General features: G+C 33.1%; 2 protein-coding genes across 3 annotated transcripts; both read left to right on the top strand.

Moving 5' to 3' along the window:
• The first annotated feature begins 4,747 nt into the window (after positions 1-4,747).
• On the top strand, positions 4,748-6,129 carry LOC110609100 (scarecrow-like protein 3). The gene has a single exon (XM_021748442.2). The coding sequence runs from the start codon at positions 4,840-4,842 to the stop codon at positions 6,094-6,096; it is 1,257 nt and encodes a 418-aa protein (XP_021604134.1). The 5' UTR covers positions 4,748-4,839; the 3' UTR covers positions 6,097-6,129.
• A 149-nt stretch (positions 6,130-6,278) lies between these two features.
• LOC110609098 (probable tRNA (guanine(26)-N(2))-dimethyltransferase 2) lies at positions 6,279-11,928 on the top strand. Of its 2 annotated transcripts, none has more exons than XR_002486961.2 (12): positions 6,279-6,864; positions 7,826-8,221; positions 8,342-8,429; positions 8,630-8,751; positions 8,883-9,022; positions 9,113-9,185; positions 9,800-9,888; positions 9,986-10,091; positions 10,485-10,697; positions 10,884-11,125; positions 11,220-11,297; positions 11,405-11,928. XR_002486961.2 is itself a non-coding variant. In XM_021748440.2 (12 exons), exons 1-12 carry the CDS (start codon positions 6,775-6,777, stop codon positions 11,639-11,641), a joined length of 1,827 nt encoding a protein of 608 aa, XP_021604132.1. In that variant the 5' UTR covers positions 6,279-6,774; the 3' UTR covers positions 11,642-11,928. The 2 variants fall into 2 exon arrangements, 1 of the variants encoding a protein (XP_021604132.1); XM_021748440.2 differs by having other exon boundaries at positions 10,884-11,078.
• The last annotated feature ends 276 nt before the right edge of the window (positions 11,929-12,204 follow it).

Genomic DNA, 12,204 nt, shown 5'->3' with positions numbered 1-12,204 from the left:
AATATCACAGATTCCACAGCATAAACCAAGCACAGATATTTTTATATATAAAATATTCTTGATTCAGCCGAAAAAGCTAGTGGGCAGTTGAATGTTCCCTCGAAAAAGGCTTCTGCTTCAATGGAATCATAACATCTGTTCAGACAAAAGATTCTTAAATGCATGCTTTAGATATTAATTAATATTGATTTAAGAGTATTTTATGAGCATGATGAAGGTTCTAGTATGCCAATTAAGGTAATGCGGCCTTCGAGTAAGTGACAAAGACAGGGTGGGATGAGTCACTATGTGTCCATGTGGCCGTTGGGATCACTATAAGTAGCATTATTGGAATTTTAGGGCATAGTTTAATTGGATATAATCTACTTTTTAATGGTTGAAATGTCTATTTATAGATAATGAGGGAGAGAGTTCAAGATCTTGTGCTAACGTTCAAAGGATCATATTTGTAGTAAGAAATTAATTAAATGATTGATTTGATAGTTCAAAAAAGAAATGTTATGGTGTCAAGTCTTGTTAATATGCGTTATAGAGATCGACTTCAAATTCGACTATAAATCCAACGATCTGTTTTCTCCGGTGTTTCAATCCATTTATATATATATTATTTATAACGCTCAGTATTTTACTAAAATTTACTCTCTTATTTTAAAAAATTACTATTAATTAATATAATTTTACTTATAATAAAAAATATTATTCACAAAGCGGTGATTTTTTATGTGTTGTTAAAAAAGATATGACTCAATAATTTTAGAAAAAAGATATGACTCAATAATCTTAAATTAAAATTTTAGTAGACCGGAATCCATCAATAAATGTCTTAATGATTTAATGATAATTTTATTATCGTTGATCAACCTTATTATTAGTGATGAATTTTAATATCTATAGCTAAAAACACTTTTTTTTGTGATTTTTTTATATAAAAATACTAGTTTTAGATTATAATAAAATTTAATTAAATAGAATTTAAAAGAGAAAATAATTTTTTCAATCAATAAAACATAAATATAATTACTTAATTAGCAAATCTATTCAATACATATTATAATTATGAATATATAAAATTATGATTTTTTTTTTAAATTCTAATGATAACAAAACAAATCTTGAATGGAAGATATACTGGAATATGTGTGAAACCATTAAATTTGTGAATGAATTTGTTAATCAATGACCAAAATACCTAATTTTCTTTGACTCAAATTTCAACCCTACAAGTGTGTTTAGATTATTGGCAGATGGAGGGAAGACTCGTAGAAAACCTTCAAAGAGATAGATTTGTATTTTACAATTTTTTTTTTTAGTGATGAAATCATAGATTTCTACTCCACAGGAGATGGAAAAGTGAAATGCCTATTTTACATTCATAATTAAAATAATGTAATTAAAATCAGGTGTAAAGCAGAGGATACTGTTTTTAGCAAGGGAAGATATTTACAAATTTTTTAATGTTAGAAAAGTTGATGAATGTGAAAAAGGTGAGAATGAATTGAGAAAGTTGCCAAATCCAACATGATTTGTACCTATATTTGTTTATTGGAAATTTTGGACTTACATTTGCTAAAGATAAGCTTTACAAACTTTCATATTCATGGGGATACTTGATGTGTTGGCATTTTATAGGTCTGATTATGTAGCTTAATTATTTCATAATTACTATCTACTCCTTCTGAATCAACAAGAATTTTGTTAAGAGTTACAACTTTCACCTAATTCAATAGATTTTGGATTAGGTATAGTTTTAATCATGTGATGTATATCCTCTGTTTTAAAAAAAAAAACAATTCCCCGTAGATGGGCCTCAACGGCCCTCATCGACTTCTTGGATCCATTCTGAAAAATTGTGTTGACTTCAATCTCGCTTACACGGATATGAGCGCTTCCTTGTTTATGTTAATTTATGGAATTTAGAAAAATAAAAAAACTTTTGAATTTATCTTAAAAACGGAAAACAATGCATTCCTTTAAACATTATCACATTATCTGATGAGTGCTGGATTTTACCATTCCGTAACAAGGCCAGATTCATAACGCAATTCCCCATTTTAAGGTCTCTAAGTCTTTTTAATGGGTCGGTCCAGTCTGTTCGGCCCTAAGATCAGACTTCCCCTGGGCTTCAGTTCTAATCTCATCTCCCAGCCCAGTCCGGAGGAGAGGAAGTAGTCAGCTCATCCGCCTAGTGAGTCCATCCCCGTTACACATCACTGACAGATAAAAAAAAATAATAAAAGGGAGAAATATTTTCATCTCAAACTAAGTTTACTCAACCATTATAAAACCCTATTTTCTGGATCTCAGATCATCATTATCTACTATAAAATTACGTAAGCGTTTTCTTTATATATATTTTATGAATTTTTAAAAATATTAAATTATTAAAATGTGAAAACTTAATTAAGTGTTTTTTGAGACATGTACTGATAATTGCATTTTGAATTTGCCCAATTCATCGCAAACTTTTAATTTTTTATTTTGATATAATTTTAATTAATTTTTAAAAATGTGGACTGGCATGGTAGAGTGAGGGAACTATGTCTTCCTAGTCACATTGGCAAGTATAATTTTTATTTAAATTGAATTACATAAATTTAAATTCTAAAATATGGAGAGTTTAATGATATTTATGCAATTTGTCATGTAAATTCGATTTTAAAAAGTGTAAGATAAATCTTCTCAATCTTGTGTCTTAAACAATTGAGAAGAGTTGTTGTTATATATCAGGACTTATCGTTAATTTGGACGCCTAAATTACTTTGGTTTGTCCACCGTGACAAAATTTGCTTATCTTTAGCCCTTAGCTCTATTGCATTAGAGAAAGATGACCAAAAGTTAGCAAGCTGAAACTTTAGATAACAACAAAAGTGAAATCTCTAAGTTATATTATAAGATTAATTTTTATATTTTTAAAATTAAACACTTAAATTTTACAATTTTCATTCCGTTCAATTACACACCTCTTTCATCTATTTTTTTATTAATTTAAAAATAAATAAATAATTAAATTTATAAAAATTATTATTTTTTCCATAATACCTTTACTATACCGTACAACACATATAAAAAAATTTTATATTTAAAAATTCAAATCCTTCTTCCTTTCTCAAATTTGCTATAATTTTTAATTTTATTTATTTTAAAATTCAAGTAATTTTAAATATTTAAATTCTTCTATTTTTATACTTTAAAACACATCTGTTTCTAAAAATAAAATTTGCATTTTCTTAGATTTCTTATCATTTTCAAATTTTTTGCTATAAAATTAAATTAATCATATAACAATTAACTCCTTTATATTTTATACACTAAAACACGTCTCTATAAAAAATAATTTAGAATTTTTTGATTTACTGCCATTTTTTAATTTTTTGAATATAAAATTTAACTAATTATAAATATTTAATTCCTTTATATTTTATATATTAAAACACATCAGTCTCTTATTAATAAAATATGCAGTTTTCTCAAATTTTTTAGTATTTTTAATTTTTCATATATTTCACGGTCACAACACATTAGTGTAATTTAAGAATAATTTGTAGGGTATAGTAAAAATATTATAAAAAGAAAAATATATTTTATTAGATTTAACCAACCATTTATTTTTAATCAGATAAAAATATTGTACATTTGAACGGAATCAAATAGAGAAATTTAAGTGTTAAGCTTTAAAAATACAAATATGTTAATTATAGTATAATTTAAGGGTAAAGATTAATTTAGTCTAATAACAATAATAATGTGGGACCAATTTACCGGCACCCCACCATCTCCCATGATGACTAGCCCTTAACTTGGCTCGTAATGGCTACTCTTGTTTTTAGCCATGGCTACTTTCAATCCATCTCTATGAAAGGAGACAATGAGATATGTTGTGGTAGGCGGCATTTGTGTCTGAATAACTTATACATATGTACAGGTATGTCTTAGGCTGATTGGGATGCAACTCAAACTCATTCATATTCTAGTCTTCTCCTTTTGCATTTTTCGAAAATACCAATTGGTTAAAAAAAGATTCTCTTGATTCCATAACCACACCATCATCACTATAGCTTGTTTTTTAGAATAAATTTACACATATGATCTTACACGTCCATTTTCCCATGTGCTGGGTTTTCTATCATTGGCAGGCTTGTCTACTTCGTTGTGTACGTGGGAAGCATAACCTATAATAGCCTAGTTTACATAATACTTCTAAACTTGTAATGGACAAGAAGGCAAATTTTATTAAGTTAATGCAATTTTTTTGGAATTAATTTTACGCAATTGAGAGATAGGACCCTTAATTAATTTAATAACATTATTGCTTGGTTATACTGAAAACCATAAAAATTTTAAATTTTAATATATGATTTTATGGAAAATAATTAAAGGCGACAATTATTCTTCTCCCCTTGACATTATCTTTTCCAAACTTTTAAATTTTTACTTAAAAAATTAAGACAAAAGTCAGATCTACAGGAAATAAATGAAAGAGTTGAAAATTTGTAAATGGTTGATGTAATTATTTAGCTAGAAGATTGTATTAGTTCATTAATTTAATACAAATTCATAAAAGACAAATCAAGAAGGTCAGAATTTCAGTCCATCCAATGGTACAGACAAAAGCAAGAGAACAACTCCATTAGTTAACCCATTTCGGGTGACGAGCACTTCATCAATTTTTGTACTCTTTCATTTGGATTGCTAGCTTACTTCCAATGGCATACATCTGGCTTCACTGTTACCTGCTCTCCTTCCAAGATTGATTCCCCTATAAGTCTCAAAGCATCGCCAAAAAATCAAACTAAAAACAAGGAGCTCAAGTCTCTCCAAACATAGCAATAATAAGCCTAGATGAGTTCCTTGAAACCTTCGTTGAAGCCAGACGTGAGCTTATCTCTTGCATTATCACCTTCCCCTTCTCATCATCACCATGAAAACCTACAGCCTGAAGAAAGAGGTATACGTCTCATTCAACTCCTCCTAAAATGTGCCAACCATGCTTCATCCGGCAACCTCCATCGGGCTGACGCATGCCTCTCAGAGATATCAGAACTCTCATCTATATTTGGCGATTCCATGCAGCGTCTAGCTGCCCGATTCGCCTCTGCCTTAGCCATCCGTCTTGTTAAACGCTGGCCAGGGCTATACAAGGCCTTGAATAATCAACAGCAGCACAAGATAGACGTAGACCAAGCCAAGCCTCTCTTTGCAAGAGCATTTCCTTACCTTGGTTTTGCGTACATGGTTTTAACTCGAACTTTAGTTCAAGCCATGACATACGAGCGTGTAATTCACATCGTGGATTTGAACTCCGGTGATCCAAAATTGTGGGTTCCTCTTCTCCATAGCTTAGCTCACTTACCAGATGGGCCTCCACATTTGAAGATCACTTGTCTAAATAGAGACAAAGCTATTCTAGACAAGTTGGGTCAAAGCCTCGTAAAAGAAGCTGAAACCTTAGACATGCCCTTTCAATTTAATCCTCTGAGCATAGGGTTAAAAGAACTAACAGTCGACATGCTAAAGGTAAGATCAGGAGAGGCATTAGCTTTCTTTTCAATATTAAATCTTCACGTTTTATTAGCAGAAGATGATCAAGTAGATGTACATTTTGGAGGTAGAAAATCTAATAGTGTTAAAAATTGTAAGCCAATGGGTGATTTTTTGACAACGATTAGGTCAATGTCACCCAAGCTATTATTTTTGGTAGAACAAGAAGCAGATCTTAATTTAAATCGATTAGTTGACAGATTTGTTGAGGGATTGCACTATTACAGTGCAGTGTTTGATTCAATTGATGCCACTTCAGGAAATCTGGGGGGTGAAGGAAGGATGATTTTAGAGGAAATGTTTGGGAGAGAGATTGAAAATATTGTAGCATGTGAAGGATTAGAAAGATTTGAAAGACATGAAAGGTATGGAAGGTGGGCAATCAGATTTGGACAAGGAGGGTTTAAGCCTGTGAGGTTGTGGTTCAATTTTAATGATCATGTCAAACAAATGGTTGATGGCTTTGGTAAGGGTTACAAGATCGTTAGTGAGAAAACGAGTTTGATGATTTGTTGGCATGAACGTCCTCTTTATGCTGTGAGTGCATGGACATGTTAATTGATTTGTATATATATTTTGAATTTTTTTTTTTAAAAAAATTACTAGTGGAAATTATGATTTGTGAAATGTAAATGTGGGTCCAAAGAAATTGACAGATTTTCTTGTGTATATGTCTAGTCGATTTGCTAAAAATTTCTACAGAAGATATACCAAAACAGTAATTTTCTATAAATAATACCATGAAAGAGAAAGTCTTTGGTCAGAACAGAAATAATTGGATAAGCAATAGAATAATTTCAGCTAGGCTCTAGTTGGAGAGTCCCAGATCAGCCCAACCAGAGAAGGCCCATGATCAGAGACCCGACAGCTACCCGGGAAGTTTCAAACCCACCCAATGAGAACACAACCCTCCAGCTTACTTTAGCAATAATGTAGAACGAAATTCTAACGTAAGCTGGGGTGAGAAATTAGGGTTTAAGGGAAGTTGCAAATTTGAAGAAAATTTTGGACACCCATATCAGCTCCACGAACTGACGGTTACACGAACGCTGAAAACCGCAATAAAAAAAAAAAATCTCTTCAACTGTTACCCGGGCCTATCATTGCTGAAGTATTTATCTTTAATCTCCAGGAAGTAGAAACCTGAAGACAAGCATAAGAGAGAAGTTGCTGAAGAAGCAGCAAAGACCCACAAATTAATCTGTTATTAGTGCATGAAAACAGAGAAAATTAATTATGGATCTCGATGACTACACCATTATCAAGGAAGGAGAGGCTGAGATTCTCATGCACAATAAGAACAAAGTGTTTTTCAACAAAGCCCAGGTTTCAAAATCTTTTTTCCCTTCAATATTCTTTTGATGGTTAATAGAGAATGCGAATATGTGTTTTGTTTTGTTTATTCTGTGATTGAGCTTGGTCTTGAGTCCAATTATATTACATTATGTTGCAATGTGAATGTGTACTCGATACTTCATCGCAATAGTGGAGAACAGAGCCCCCTCTGCGCTCGGTATGAAAGGAGTATAATTGTGCTACATTGATGGGCTCACCATTTTCGCCCTCCTTTTACTTCTCTATTTTAAATTGTTTTATATGGTCCAGAAAGAAGTAACTTGTAAATTCAACATGTCAGCATCTTCTTTTGCCAACTACTAGAAGGCAGGCATGTATTTTGTATCTCTGGTTTTCTGATTGAAGTAATAAGCTCGTTGAATTATGGTAGAGAACAAACAAGAATGTAATTAACATTTTTTTTTGAAAGAAAGAACAAAACATGGTATTGTTAAACTATAACAGTGAAAACCATATTATGTTCCTCTTCCTAAGGAGTAAGGTTATAAGGAAGCTGTCATATTCTAAACTGTCTCTTCTCCTCTTACTGACCCTTCCAGCCATAATTACCAAGATCAGGAGTCAAAATCTCAAATTTTTATTATGTTGGGATGATAATTCCATTTATAGGAATTGTTACTTAAGAAATTCAAGATGCAGAATGGAACTTTTCCTTGCTTCACTTACATAGACTTCTGAAATCAATTTACTGCAGAAAACATCTCTAGTTGAGTATCCATCTCTGTTACAAAGTATATTGTGTGTTTTACTGTGTCTTTTTATTGACTAATTTACCAATACTACATCCCTTTCACGGCAGTGTATTCTTTTAAATTCTCCATACATGTGTGCAGAAACTATATTCCTGGACGCTTTTTGATATGCATACATGCTAGGATTATGGTTTGCTTGTGTTTTAGAAGCACTGAAATTTGAGCTTCGAAATGCTCAGGTTCACAACAGAGACTTATCCATTGCTGTCCTAAGGACATTTGTATCTAAACGCAAAGAGGAACATGAAGCAAGGTTGTCCAGAAGAACAAAATCAGTACAAAAGTTATCTGAGAAAGATGCTTCTGGATCTGGCATAGAAGCATCTGATAGGCCTGCTGTGGATAATGAAAAATCAAATGGAGAATGTGAAGACAAGGTATCTGACAAAGATTCTTTAGGATCTTTAGCTGTAGAGGTATCTAATGAGCATGCTGTGGATGGTGAAATATTGAATGGAGAATGTGAAGTGCCAGAAGAGATAAAAAAAGACAAACCTTGTAGCATATCAAAAGAAGCAATGAAGACCACAGAGCGAAAAGTTCAAAGGGAGCTGGAGCCTCCAAGAGTTCTTGAGGTTTTATTATGAATCTCGTGTTTTCCATTAATTCCTGTTTGCTAGTGTTTTGGAGTTTGTTTTTATATATTTTGTATTGCTATTGAATCACCTTCTAGTATTATCCTTCTGGATATCTAGGCACTTTCAGCTTCTGGGTTAAGAGCTCTAAGATATGCTCGTGAGGTTGAAGGGATTGGTCAAGTAGTTGCCTTGGACAATGATAAAGGTAAATTCTCGTAACCAAACTTTTCATGAAGACTTTGTTCTGATCCTTGATTCCTGAAAGACATATTCAGCATAGGCTCAGGAATCATATATGAAGCCTATTTAGTGTTCTTCATGTTTTGTTTCATTTCTGGTACCAATTAAATTATACATCGGAAAAGTTATACTGTGAAAATTTATACTGTTAATTTCCTTCTGCAGCATCAGTTGAAGCTTGCGGAAGAAATATAAAGTTCAATGGTTCAGTAGCAATTTCGAAGGTGGAATCACATCTTGCAGATGCTCGTGTGTATATGCTCACCCACCCAAAAGAATTTGATATGGTATGCACATTTAACTTGATAGTTAATTTAGTTTCCTCATAATGTGCAAGTACAGTGGATCTACTTATTTTGTTCATGTCCATGTGTTCTTTTGCCATGCTCATGCTATTTATTTATCCACATTTTTTCAGGTTGATCTTGATCCCTATGGATCACCTTCAATATTTTTGGACTCAGCAGTTCAGTCTGTTGCTGATGGTGGCTTGTTGATGTGTACAGCAACTGACATGGCAGTGCTTTGTGGAGGTAATGGCGAGGTTTGCTATTCCAAGTAAGATTTGCTGTCTTTATTTTTCATTTTAGTTGTGCCTTGAGATTTGTCATTCAGGCTTACTTTCTAACAAGTCCTTGTGGAATTTAGGTATGGCTCTTATCCATTGAGAGGGAAATATTGCCATGAAATGGCTTTGAGGATCCTTCTTGCCTGCATTGAGGTACTTTCATGTCTTTGAAAATAAGCTAACATTTTGACAATGCTTTATTGAGTATCCTTCTTGCCTGCATTGAAGTACTTTCATTACTTCTCCTAGGTATATGCTCTTCAATGTTTCATGTTTTCTTTTTTGTTGGTGAAATTGTGACCAATTCGAAGACATACTGGAGGATGTATCACAAATTCTTCAATTCATTTCATGATTCTAATGCTTCCTTTTAAATAATGGCAAACCATCCTCCTTCAGACTACTGTATTTTGCAGAATTCTATGATCCTTAAAGCCCACGCAACTCGGCTGATGTTTCTGCTGTTTTGATATATCATTTTTGTTTGCATTTAACTCTTTATAATTGCATCTTTAAGGTTTCATATGGGTATTGGATAGGTCTTGCCTGACCTTTCTATGTGCTGCTTGTATTGTGACATGTGTTTGCCATTATTTGCTTTTTGCACTGTGTTGAAAATATAATTCATAATCCATCATGTGGTCCTTGCTTGCATTTGAGGTTTTGACCCTTGACGTAAATAATATTTCTTTTATTTTAGAAATTTTCTTTGTTGGACTAATTATATTTTTCCTTTGTTTCTTTTTCCTCCCTTCTTTTTACTGCAGAGCCATGCAAATCGCTACAAGCGTTACATTGTTCCTGTGCTATCTGTCCGAATGGACTTCTATATTCGAGTTTTTGTTCGTGTATACTCGTATGTAGCATTGTTGTTTCAATTTTTCGATATTTTACCCTTAAAAAATATACACTCAAATGTCATGTTGACTGAAAGTTTAAATTGTTGTTTGCAGTTCTGCAAGTGCAATGAAAAACACTCCTCTTAAGCTATCCTATGTTTATCAATGCATTGGTTGTGATTCTTTTCATCTTCAGCCTATTGGAAGGACCATTTCCAAGGTGTGTGTCAGTGTCACATTTTTATTTGCTACTTCTGGTAGTTGATTTTTATTGTTGTGTTCATTACTTAGGAAAACACATCTAATTTTCGTAAACTAGATAAGGAGTATCTGATCACTTTCATCTCTATTTTTTTCTGACTTGCAAAGAATCTTTGTTCTCTTTTCTCTCCTTTTATTTCACATTTGGAAGGATATTTTAGAAATAGAAGTCCATAAAATATGATGTTATTTAATTCAAATTGCTTCTTAAAACTTGTGCAAAATGGAACCAAGATGAAAAGCATGGAGTGGATTGAGCAACCTGTGCCCATGGGATGGGTCGTAAACATTTTTGGTCTTTTTGAACTTTAAATATTTTGACATGATATAACATCTGGTTTTTATTTTTCAGAACAACAGTGTGAGATATATGCCTGGATTTGGTCCTGCAGTTGCTCAAGAGTGCAGTGACTGTGGGAAAAAATTTAGCATGGGCGGACCAATATGGTTTGCTCCCATCCATGATCAGGAATGGGTAACTTCCATACTAGAAGGTGTAAAATCTATGAAGGACCGATATCCTGCTTATGATCACATCTCTGCTGTATTAACGACAATATCTGAGGTTTGTTCTCTTAATTTGTTCACATTTTTCTGTGTCAATATAAGTATCCCCCTGTGTTGTGCTTATGCAAAACAAAACTTTATAAGAAGATTCCTTCACATTGATTTTGCTGAAGTGGAGAGGAAGATGAAGGGTTTAATTGTTGTCAAAATGGATGTTCTTATTCCTTTGGTGTACTGTTTGCAGGAATTGCCTGATGTTCCTCTCTTTTTGAGTCTCCACAACCTATGTGCAACACTAAAGTGCACTTCCCCTCAGGCAGTAATCTTCCGCTCTGCTGTGATCAATGCAGGATATCGTATCTCTGGAACGCATGTAAATCCACTGGGGTTAAAATCAGATGCTCCTATGGATGTCATTTGGGATATAATGAGATGCTGGGTAAGCGCTCATTTCTTAGGTCCGCCTTCATGGTGCAACTGTGTAGAGTTAAGAAGTTCACAATTTAATTGAGCTATATGCTTTCATCGTTTTTCCTGCTGTTAAAATATTGTGAATCATGGATCATGGTCTTTTACGCAGGTCAAAATTCATCCTGTGAAAGCGCAAGCTCCTGATCAACCGGGAAGTGTGATACTTGCCAAAGAACCAGTTCTTCAGGTACGTTTTACTTCTGCAATTGCAGATGCAGACCAAACCCACAGAAGGGCAACCAGATTAGGCCAATATGTTGGAGCCTGAATTCTATAGCTATTTATTTTTGGCAGGCAAATTTTGCTCGTGCTGTCGCATCTCTTAGCAAGGCACAAGCCAAGAAGGTTGCTCGCTTCCTTCCAAATCCCGAAAGGCATTGGGGGCCAAAAGTCAGGGCGGGCCGTCAAATTACTAGCAAACACGTCTCTCTTTTGGGTCCAGAGGCAGTGAATGGACATCTTAACCATGAAAATGGGGAAGAGACTGAAGCCAAGCGTCAAAAGACGGAGGAAACGGAGGCTTCTATGTGAATTTCAAGAGAATGTAGCTTAAGTTGTTTTATAGTACTAAACCTGAGCTGGTGAGTCTCCCATGGTCAGAATATGTTTTCTACTGATAGAAGGCATCCCGTAATTCCCGCAAGTAATGAAATTTCAAAATGCCATTGAAGTTGACACCTCTTGCTGAACTAGCCCCAATGTTGCGCCAATTAACGTCATTATTTATTTACTTGCTATTTTTGTTGTGGCAATTTTCCTTCTTTTGCTACCCTTGTGAAATAATAAGTGAAATTCAAGAAATTTGTATTATTGATTTAGTCTTTTTTTTTTTTTCATTTAACTTGAAACCTTTATATTAACGTTTTTTTTTTCTTTCTAACAAACCATGTGAGACTTTATAAAATAAAATAAATGATTAGTAGATAATTTTGTAAATGAAAAATCTTAAATTTATGAAGAAATTTGTATTGATATGGTAGATAAAAGAATAAAAAGACAAAATTAAATCATTTATTTTTTAAACAATTCTAAAAATGAAAAATAATATACTTTAGTTTGAAGGTGTATTTTGATTTTTTATCATATAATTCTAA

Source organism: Manihot esculenta, chromosome 2 (assembly GCF_001659605.2).
Source record: "Manihot esculenta cultivar AM560-2 chromosome 2, M.esculenta_v8, whole genome shotgun sequence".
Lineage (NCBI taxonomy): Eukaryota > Viridiplantae > Streptophyta > Magnoliopsida > Malpighiales > Euphorbiaceae > Manihot > Manihot esculenta.
Note: the sequence above shows the minus strand (reverse complement) of the source record. Positions and strands in the feature narration are given on the sequence as shown.

Coding starts and splice junctions, on each gene's coding strand:
- LOC110609100 (XM_021748442.2), top strand. CDS start 4,840: ATGAGTTCCTTGAAACCTTCGTTGAAGCCAGACGTGAGCTTATCTCTT.
- LOC110609098 (XM_021748440.2), top strand. CDS start 6,775: ATGGATCTCGATGACTACACCATTATCAAGGAAGGAGAGGCTGAGATT. Junction 9,889..9,985: donor GTTTTTGTTCGTGTATACTC/GTATGTAGCATT, acceptor TGTTGTTTGCAG/TTCTGCAAGTGCAATGAAAA. Junction 11,079..11,219: donor GGGATATAATGAGATGCTGG/GTAAGCGCTCAT, acceptor TCTTTTACGCAG/GTCAAAATTCATCCTGTGAA.